Source organism: Coregonus clupeaformis, chromosome 21 (genome assembly GCF_020615455.1).
Source record: "Coregonus clupeaformis isolate EN_2021a chromosome 21, ASM2061545v1, whole genome shotgun sequence".
Taxonomy (NCBI): domain Eukaryota; kingdom Metazoa; phylum Chordata; class Actinopteri; order Salmoniformes; family Salmonidae; genus Coregonus; species Coregonus clupeaformis.
The window spans coordinates 2218870-2229812 of record NC_059212.1 but is presented as its reverse complement, the minus strand read 5'-3'; the positions used below and the strand labels follow the sequence as shown (position 1 = coordinate 2229812).

General features: G+C 40.7%; 1 protein-coding gene across 5 annotated transcripts in view; it reads left to right on the top strand.

Moving 5' to 3' along the window:
• Positions 1 to 1015: 1015 nt before the first annotated feature.
• stard3nl (STARD3 N-terminal like) overlaps positions 1016 to 10943 on the top strand; it is a 28346-nt gene continuing 18418 nt past the window's right edge. For 2 of the 5 annotated variants that reach the window (XM_041841472.2, XM_041841474.2), the window contains exons 1-2: positions 1016 to 1164; positions 9855 to 10303. In XM_041841472.2, the coding sequence (XP_041697406.1) occupies positions 10109 to 10303 (195 nt within the window). In that variant the 5' untranslated portion in view covers positions 1016 to 1164; positions 9855 to 10108. Of the gene's footprint in view, positions 1165 to 1387; positions 1492 to 9854; positions 10304 to 10943 lie in introns of those variants that run through there. The other 3 variants (XM_045206169.1, XM_041841471.2, XM_041841473.2) reach the window with 3 other exon arrangements.

Below are 10943 nucleotides of genomic sequence, written 5' to 3'. Positions count from 1 at the left end.
CCCCCTGTTTTCAGTCACAGATGGACTCTGGATTAGGTGTGAGCAGTGCAGGAGGTGGGCTCATGAGTTGTTACTCCAATTTTACTGGAGATAGCTTTATTTGTGACATATGTACAAATTAGAATCGTGCAATAGCAGAGCATAAGAGAGTTGCCACATTAATGAGTTAAGTTATTGTTATTAAATGTTATATTCCAATGTTATTTAATGTTATTAGTTATATTCCATTGCAATATTATATTCCAAAGATTATTATTTATTTATTTTTGGGGGTGGGGGGGGGGAATTACAAACAACTATTGAAAATGTAAATGTAAATGAAAACCTTTTGCTCCTGAATGTCATTTTAAAGACTGCTGGTATTTAAAATCTTGCATTATTCAAATAGTATTTAGTGCAATTGTACATAATGGATCGTATGGAAAAGGAACAACAAAATAGAGGGACTACATCAAATCTCCTCATGGTGTGGATATTAATGGTGATATGTGCATACCATACTAGTACCCTACTATCAATTGGCGAGAGAGAGCCTCAAATATCACATTCAACTGTACACATCCACTGTAGACATGCATCACTGCAAAATTGGTTCCTGTCTCAGTCACGTCTTTGGTCATGTTCGAGTGGGTCAAACAAAAACACCCTAATGAGTGACAATAGAACCTCCACAATGCAGGTGATGGCTGCAGGGTGAAGAGTGGTGAAGAGCAACTGCAGAAATTTGCAGTTGACTGCAGTGAAAAACGTCATGACCTTTGATCACATTGTTTACGTAAACTTCATGCAGTCATCATGTAGGCGCAAGTCACAATTTTTATACCCTAGCACTACACCACTAATTCAAATAATCAACTCTTCATCAAGTTTTGATTATTTTAATCAGCTGTGTTGTGCTAGGGTAAAAACCAAAACGTCCACCCAAGTGGGGCCCCAGGACCGAGTTTGGGAAACCCTGCCCTAATGCAACACACTTTGGAAGGCGACTTGACAAAAGTGATCCACTTGAACGCGCCCATTTTCACCCCATTTCCTGTCGGACGGAATCAAGTATTTCGGCCGTATACGATTGACAGTTGAAGTCTTCCGCATTGCTAAAGACAGCGGGGTGTAAGAAGAAAACAACAGGTAGCTAGCTATACAATTTAGCAATAAAAAAAAAAGGTAAGATAACAATTTCACTGCAACACAGCCTAGCTCATTTGCATATTTTCATTAATAATTCTTTCTTCAGATAGCTACATTATTACAATAGTTTCAGTGTCGAAATCATTTGCTCGTATGAAGAATAATTTTGTTGGGCGCAATACTGCCTGCTCACGAGCTGCCAAAAAAGCTCTCGGTGCACGGAGTCAGTGTCTTGTTTTTTCCTCGAGCGTCGGTCGTGTCTGCATTTGTTGTTGTGCTGAATTCGCTGCCATATATGGACATCTATTAAACCAGTTTAACGGATCATAATGATTTAATATCACTAACCCCAATTTGCATTAGGTAAAGTAACTGCATATTTGTGATTAGTTGATATATTTGGAACAGAACTTGCAACAATGTAGCCGAATGCCCCATTACAAGAAACTCACATAGCCACATTAACCACAGCAGTGAGGGGGTAGTTGCAGTAGTCTCGCGTTGCGATAACTCCAAAGTCACGTCGTTGACTGTTTTAGGGAAGACTGGGGCCTTATTTATAAAGGTTTTGTATGCTCAAAATATGCCCCAAAACATGCGATGCGAGCGTTAGTTTTCACGCCAAATTTGGCATTTATAAAAACAGAACTTGTCTTGAATGTGCTTTTCCTCCCGCAAGCTTTAGACCATGCGTAAGCACAGTTTCTATTGCATTGCAAGAAGGCTAAAGTAGCCTAGTAGCCTTGTGCAGGAATATGACACTTATTCATAACAAAAACAGGTAAATAAATAACAAGATGCAAACATTAGTGAGAAGAGCTAAAATCGATGTATTTTATCTTTGCATTCTAAAATAATTAGAAATAGGCATTACATTTATATTTAAGGCCTTATCCAGAGCGACTTAGTACATTAGTCTTAAAATGGCTAGGTGGGACAACTGCAATCAGTCATAGTAAGTACATTTTTCTTCAATCAAGTAGCAAGTAGGCATCTATTTCCAATTATTTATTTCATTTCCATGATCATTGCAGAATAAATTAATCACCTTTTCTGACTGATGGTTTCATAGTCGCAAATAGCCTATAAACCTACAACAAGTTAGGATAGGCTACCATTAATCCCATATAATTGGTCCCACTTCAGTAGTAAATAGATAAGCTATTTCAAGTATTTTGCTTTGTGATCCGATGCGCAGTTTAATGGTAGAACAGATGGCTCACTTTTTCCACTGATGTTTGTAGGCTACGTCTGAATACCATGATGTCAAATTTCTCGAGTAGACAATATCATTTATAAACATAATTCATACACTGAGTGTACAAAACATTAGGAACACCTTCCAAATATTGAGTTGCACCCCCTTTTGTCCTCAGAACAGTCTCAATTCGTCAGGGCATGGTCTACAAGGTGTCGAAAGCGTTCCACAGGGATGCTGGCCCATGTTGACTCCAATGCTTCCCACAGTCGTCAAGTTGGCTGGATGTCCTTTGGGTGGTGGACCATTCTTGATACACACAGGAAACTGTTGAGTGTGACAAAACCAGCAGCGTTGGTGGTTCTTGACACACTAAAACCGGTGCACCTGGCATCTACTACCATACCCCTTTCAAAGGCACTTAAATGTTTTGTCTTGCCCATTCACTCTCTGAATGGCACACATACACAATCCATGTCTCAATTTTCTCAAGGCTTAAAAATCATTCTTTAATCTGTCTCCTCCCCTTCATCTACACTGATTGAAGTGGATTTAACAGGTGGCATCAATAAGGGATCATAGCTTTCACTTGGATTCACCTGGTCAGTCTGTATTTATTATGAATCCCAATTAGCTGCTGCCAAGGCAGCACCTACTCTTCCTGGGGTCCAGCAAAATTAAGTCAGTTATACAATTGTAAAAACATTACAATACATTCACAACAGATTTCACAACACATTAAGTGTTTGCCCTCAGGCCCCTACTCTACTACCACATATCTACGACACAAAATCCATGTGTACGTGTGTGTATGCATGTGCCTGTGCCTATGTTTGTGTTGCTTCACAGTCCCCGCTGTTCAATAAGGTGTATTTGTATCTGTTTTCTAAATGGAATTGTACTGCTTGCATGAGGAATACTACTTGATGTGGAATAGAGTTCCATGCTGTCATGGCTCTACGTAGTACTGTGCGCCTCCCATAGTCAGTTCTGGACTTGGGGACTGTGAAGAGACCTCTGGTGGCATGTCTTGTGGGGTATGCATGGGTGTCTGAGCTGTGTGTCAGTAGTTCAAACAGACAGCTCGGTGCATTCAACATGTCAATACCTCTCACAAATACAAGTAGTGATGAAGTCAATCTCTCCTCCCCTTTGAGCCAGGAGAGATTTAAATGCATATTATTAATGTTGGCTCTCTGTGTACATCCAAGGGCCAGCCATGCTGCCCTGTTCTGAGCCAATTGCAATTTTCCAATTTGTGGCACCTGACCACACGACTGAACAGTAGTCCAGGTGTGACAAAACTAGGGCCTGTAGGACCTGCCTTGTTGATAGTGCTGTTAAGAATGCAGAGCAGCGCTTTATTATAGACAGCCTTCTCCCCATCCTAGCTACTGTTGTATCAATATGTTTTGACCACGACAGTTTACAATCCAGGGTTACTCCAAGCAATTTTTGTCTTTTCGAAACATTCAGATAGGCTACAGCAAATGTCACTGCAAAAGAAAACATTTTGCCAACATCTCCAAAGACATTTGATCTAGTTCGCCATTGATATTTTTCCTTTAGATAAAGTCTTGGTCTAATTCCATTACTTCCAAGTTATAGAGCAAATAAGTGTATAATTGTCACAATAAAAGATTAATGATGGGCGTTTTTCAGGTGGAGTTAAAATGCTTGTTCATGCGCGCACAGATTCACGACAGGTCTGATTTTATAACGGGAAACATGCATATGCATGGCGTGTGCTAAGTAAAAAAAAAAAAAAAAATTTGTTTTGATAAATCTCAATATTTTTGTGTGTGTGCAGTCTTTTCAGAAATGGCGCATGCAGATATTTAGTGTAAAATGTATGCAACGGTAATAAATGAGGCCCCTGGTTCTCGATGAGGGTACAGTGGTAGCAATGCATTAGTAAACAATCATCAGTATTGGCCAGAGGTCTCATTTATAACCGTTGCGTAAATTTGATACAATCTGCGTGCGCCATTTCTCAAAAGCCTACGCACTCACAAAAATATTGTGATTTCTAAACTTGGCGCACACCATGCACACGCATGTTTCCCGTTATAAATCAGACCTGTCGTAAAACGGTGCGCGCGCCTGAAAAACGCAGCATCTAAAGGAAATAGCAATGGCCAACTTGATCAAATGTCTTTTGGAGGTGTTGGCAGAATGTTTTCTTTTCCAGTGACATTTGCTGTAGCTGACTGTATCTGAAAGTCAAAAACAATTGCAAATGGTTGTGGACCTGTAAACAGATATTTTGAATTTAATGTTTTGCATTTACTTTTTCCCAAACTTAAATATGCTGCACTGCCCGCAAATTCTGAAACATTGTCTACTCTGAAATGTTATAACTACAGTAGGCCTACTTACAGTGGTAGCCTACACACTTCAATGCAAAATATCAACTGTCTGTTCACCTGTTAAATTCTACTGTATGTTATAAACCGTGCTCCCTTTTGGATGCATAGATAAAAAACTTGAAATTATACTACATTTTACTTTTTTTTTTTTTTACTAGTCTATCTAATAGGCCCAAGTAAATGAGAGATGGTTTTGCTGGTTTTGTCACACTCAACATGTAATTTGTTGTATGGCTACTTCAGGAATATTAACTCATCATGGCCAGAAAAGGTGAGGAATTTATTCTGCAAAGGATATGATGGGTATATGCATTATGTTTATGATTGAAATATTGTCTACTCGAGAAATGTTACATTACAGTATTCAGATGTAGGCTAGCCTACAAACGTCAATGGAAAAGGTGTACAGTCTGTTCAATCGTTAAATGGATCGGATAGAGCAAAATACTGTATTTACTACTCTGAAGTGGGCCCAATTAAATGAGCGATGGGACGATGGTAGCCTATCCTAACTTGTTGTAGGCCTATAGGCTATTTCCCGAGGATGAAACTATCACAGTAAGAAAAGGTGAAGAATTTATTCTGCAATGATCACGGAAATGAAATAAATAATAGGAAATAGATGCCTATTTCTAATTATTTTAGAATGCAAAGATAAAACCAGTTTTTTTTTTGTATGAATAAGAGTTTCATCATATATTCCCCATTTGCACAAGGCTACGACTAGTCTACTTTTGCCTCCTTGCGATGCAATATTTCAACCACTAGAAACTAAAGCCCTCAAACTCAATTCTGGACCTCGAAGCCAGTTCCTCTGCTTTTTTTCATTGTTCCCCTCTAATCAGGGACTAATTTAGACCTGGGACACCAGGAGGGTGCAATTAATTATCAGAACAGAAAACCAGCAGGCTCCTGACCTCGTAGGGTAAGAGTTGAATACCCCTGCTCTAATGTTAGCGGGAGGATAAGCACGGTCTCACGTCAAGTTCAGGTTTTATGCCAACTTTTGCGTGAACTGGTGCACGCAAGTTTTGGGGCATATTTTGTTTGTACACAACATTTATAAATGTGGCCCCGGGGATGGGCAACTCCAGACCTCTGGGGCCGAAGTGGTTTCACACTTTTTTCCCCATCCCTAGCAAACACAGCTAATTTAAACTAATTGCATTCTAAACTGAAGATCATGATTAGTTGATTATTGGAGTCAGGTTTGTTAGCTGGGGCAAAAGTGTAACACCAATCAGGCCCCCGAGGACTGGCGTTGCCCAGCCTATCAATGTAGAAAGTTGCCATTGCTACAATTGATTAGACTAATGTAGCTTCTGTACCTACTGTGCTATTGTACTGTAGGCCAATATAACCCTGATCAGAATTTTGTATAACCCTGAACTACCTCACCTAGTTAAGGGCTTGATGATTAGTTTACAAGTAACCTAACGTAGCAGGCGTAAAAGAAACGCCTGAGCTGCGTTTCTTTCTTTCTGGTCCTGATGAGGGGGGAAAAACTGCATTGGCGGTTCTCTTCTGCATTGTTCAACCAATCCAGTAAATGTGGAGGAGGAGTTAAGATGGAGTGTCGCCTTGTTAACCGAGTTTATAAACCCAGAGGCGCAACATCGCGAGACTTCAGGGAACGCATGTGAAGCACACCTGTGCCCGGTTTCCCAAAAGCATCTTAAGGCTAAATTCATTGTTAGAACCGTCGTAGGAGCATTGTTAGATCTCCGAGATGTTTCCCAAAACCATTGTTATTAACGTTGTCCTTGAAAATGCTCATAATCTAACGCCTGCCTCAGACCACTCGTAGAACAGCTAAGTAGATCCTTTTTAGCCCTAACGCGTCACTTTATCCACAAAGATCTCCACTAAACAACTTCAGGACAAAGTTGACTACCAATACAAAGTTGCCAATGTCTTTGCATTTGATACAAACAAGCGACGTATAAAAAGATGCTTCAAATCATGACCGAGATGACTGCATAAAAATATAAACAGTAGGCTATATGCCTATTTAAATCATATTGAAATACATTTAATGTTCAATCAATTGAGTTCTGTTTTTGCTACTTGTAGGCCACTGTCTGTAATTTCTCTCAATATATTTGATGATGTGTAGCCTAACGTGCGCAATGATGTGCCAAATCGATGATTTTAGTGCATTTTTATTGGGTAAGCATTAGAATAAGCTGCCTCAACATTTTCAGCCGTAGGTGGTAATATCTCTCTAGGAGCTGATCCGTTGTCAGTTTTGTGAAATAATTATAATGTTAAGGTAAGATTTGAATGGAGAAAGCTGATCCGAGAGCAGCGCTCCCTTTATTTCGATCCTATCAGTATCGACGCATGCTCCAACGACGATACTTAGCGACTGTTCTCTCTGCGTGGTGTTTTGGGAAACCCATGTTACATCTTCGGCCGTTGTAGGAAAGATGCATTGTTAAAACACTTTTAAGTTCCATCGCTATCGGGAAACCAGGCCCAGGCTTGGGTTTGAGAAGCCATTGAGAGAATTAAAAAATCCTTCCTTAGTTAATTTTCTTGGAATCTAAACGCACAGATTCGAGCTAATGTCTTAAGTAGTTGAACATGTTATTACTCCAACCTCTTGAAAGTGACAAACTGACACGTTTTCATTTTCGTCCAAAACAACTTTGTATCGAAGGAGTGCCTTTTGATTTGATGACAGTTAGACCCAGTGACGTATTTCTGCGCATGAGCTTAGCTAGCTAACGTCGCAAAGACATTGCCAAACAGGCGTCATCTGCGATTTCGATTGGGGAAGCAGTTTCTGCCTGTCTTTTATTTGAAAACATTTTTGGGGGTGTATATCAGATTTAATATTGCATATAGATTGTAGCTTCCATCAATGTAATTGTCGGCATCATGGTGGGGTTAGGGGAACATAATGGAAAATATATATTAAAAAAAGAGAGCGATAGATAGATATCTCTCTCTTAAAAAAATTAAAATAAATCCATTTTATGTTCCCCTAACCCCACCACCCCTCCCCTAATTTGAGTAAACTAATGGAAAACAACACTTAGGCTTCTACTTCCAGCTTATACATACTATATACATTTTACAGACACAACATATTTTACAATAGTTCTCTTTTTTATTTGTTATCCTTCAGCCACCCTCAACCCCTCCCATCTACAGTGCATTCGGAAAGTATTCAGACCTCTTGACTTTTTCCACATTTTGTTAAAATTGATTAAATTGTTTTTTTCCCTCATCAATCTACACACATACCCCATAATATCACATTTACATAAGTATTCAGACCCTTTACTCAGTACTTTGTTGAAGCACCTTTGGCAGCGATTACAGGCTCGAGTCTTCTTGGGTATGATGCTACAAGCTTGGCACACCTTTATTTGGGGAGTTTCTCCCATTCTTCTCTGCAGATCCTCTCAAGCGCTGTCAGGTTGGATGGGGAGTGTCGCTGCACAGCTATTTTCAGGTCTTTTCAGAAATGATAGATCGGGTTCAAGTCCGGGCTCTGGCTGGGCAACTCAAGGACATTCAGAGACGTCCCGAAGCCACTCCTGCGTTGTCTTGGCTGATTGCTTAGGGTCATTGTCCTGTTGGAAGGTGAACCTTCACCCCAGTCTGAGGTCATGAGCGCTCTGGAGCAAGTTTTCATGAAGGATCTCTCTGTACTTTGCTCCGTTCATCTTTCCCTCGATCCTGACTAGTCTCCCAGTCCCTGCCGCTGAAAGATCCCCAAAGCATGATGATGCCACCACCATGCTTCATGCGTAGAGATGGTGCCAGGTTTCCTCCAGACGTGATGCTTGGCATTCAGGCCAAAGAATTCAATGTTGGTTTCATCAGACCAGAGAGTCTTGTTTCTCATGGTCTGACAGTCCTTTTAGGCGACTTTTGGAAAACTCCAAGTGGCCTGATTGGTGGAGTGCTGCAGAGATGGTTGCCCTTCTGGAAGGTTCTCCCATCCCCAGTCCCCAGCTCTGTCAGAGTGACCATCGTGTTCTTGGTCACCTCCTTGACCAAGGCCCTTCTCCGATTGCTCATTTTGGCCAGGCGGACAGCTCTAGGAAGAGTCTTGGTGGTTCCAAACTTCTTCCATTTAAGAATGATTGAGGCCACTGTGTTCTTGGGGAACTTCAATGCTGCAGACATTTTCTGGTACCCTTCCCCAGATCTGTGCCTCGACACAATCCTGTCTCCGAGCTCTACGGACAATTCCTTAATAATAATAATAATAATAATAATAATATGCCATTTAGCAGACGCTTTTATCCAAAGCGACTTACAGTCATGCGTGCATACATGTTATTTTTTTGTGTGTATGGGTGGTCCCGGGGATCGAACCCACTACCTTGGCGTTACAAGCGCCGTGCTCTACCAGCTGAGCTACAGAGGACCACGTCCTTCAACCTCATGGCTTGGTTTTTGCTCTGACATGCACTGTCAACTGTTGGGCCTTATATAGACAGGTGTGTGCCTTTCCAAATAATGTCCAATCAATTGAATTTACCACAGGTGGACTCCAATCAAGTTGTAGAAACATCTCAAGGTTGATCAATAGAAACAGGATGCACCTGAGCTCAATTGAGTCTCATAGCAAAGGGTCTGAATACTTATGTAAATAAGGTATTTAATGTTTTTTATTTGTAATACATTTGCAAACATTTCTAAAAACCTGTTTTTGCTTTGTCATTATGTGGTATTGTGTGTAGATTGCTGAGGAAAACATTTTAATCAATTTTAGAGTAAGGCTGTAACGTAACAAAATGTGGAAAAAGTCAAGGGGTCTGAATACTTTCTGAATGCACTGTATGTACAGTATGTGTGGATATAATATGTAGAAATCTGAAGAATAGTATATGTACAGCAATAGTTAAATATGTGATGTACAATATACATTTAGTCACGCTTGAGGGAGGCTTTTAATGGAAGTAATGAGAATGATGAAAGGTTTCAAGCAGAGCCATAGATAGATAGATGGATAGATGGCTCTGGTTTCAAGTATTATTTTACATGGGGTAATATACTAAAGTAAATGGTAGTAATGCAAATAGGTCTACTGCCTGCATTTGAAATAAAAGCAGGCAAGCAAATTGATTGAATTGACCCTAACCTTGTTGTGAAATGTAAACCGCATGTACTGAAGGGCTCGCTTTTCTCTTTTTCAGCTGAGGCAGGGATGCATCCGGCATCCATCTGCAGTGAGCCACACTGGATGTGATAAGTTGGCGGGCCTTCTTCTGACCAGTGGGCGTGGCCAATACCTGCAAGCAGCAGGTGTGGGCGCACCCCTTGAGTGGTGGGCGTTGCCAAAGCCCCTCTGCCTTTACTGTCATTTGCTGTGACTGGAGAAGCAACCAGCTAGCTGACTGACCTTTCATTAGTGGGGGGTGCCAGCCCAGCGTGAAGGGCGTGGCCTGTTATGGAGAGCATAAGTGGTAGCAGCGTGGACTCGAGAGCCACCCTTCGGGGCATAAACACCACACCTCTCTCGGCCCGCATAGAGTCTTACGAGGCGAGCGAGAAGAAGTGTATCTCCGATGTCAGGAGGACATTCTGCCTCTTTGTCACCTTTGACCTCCTCTTCATCACCTTGCTCTGGATCATTGAGCTCAATGTAAGTAGTTTTTTTCAATGCGCCATGAAAGTGAATACAGATAAGTGCACTCTGGATATGTGCAAACTCCTGCAATGAGTGTTTTCAGTCCCAATTCAATGACATTATAATGAATCGCTCCTGTTAACTTCTTGCTCCGGTTTAGGGCACACTGTCACTACATGACAGTTGTACCAAGCTGTTGCATTTATCAGGCCCTTTCATAGCTTATTAACGTATTGATAGAGCTCAATATTAACTACTGTAGTTTAAGATTAATGTATCGATGTGTGAATACTTTTTTAACACTACCTTTTGTTACTGGTGACGTGTATCCAAAGGACACTTCATTTACAGTGGGGAAAAAAAGTATTTAGTCAGCCACCAATTGTGCAAGTTCTCCCACTTAAAAAGATGAGAGATGCCTGTAATTTTCATCATAGGTACACGTCAACTATGACAGACAAATTGAGGGAAAAAAATCCAGAAAATCACATCGTAGGATTTTTAATGAATTTATTTGCAAATTATGGTGGAAAATAAGTATTTGGTCACCTACAAACAAGCAAGATTTCTGGCTCTCACAGACCTGTAACTTCTTCTTTAAGAGGCTCCTCTGTCCTCCACTGTTACCTGTATTAATGGCACCTGTTTGAACTTG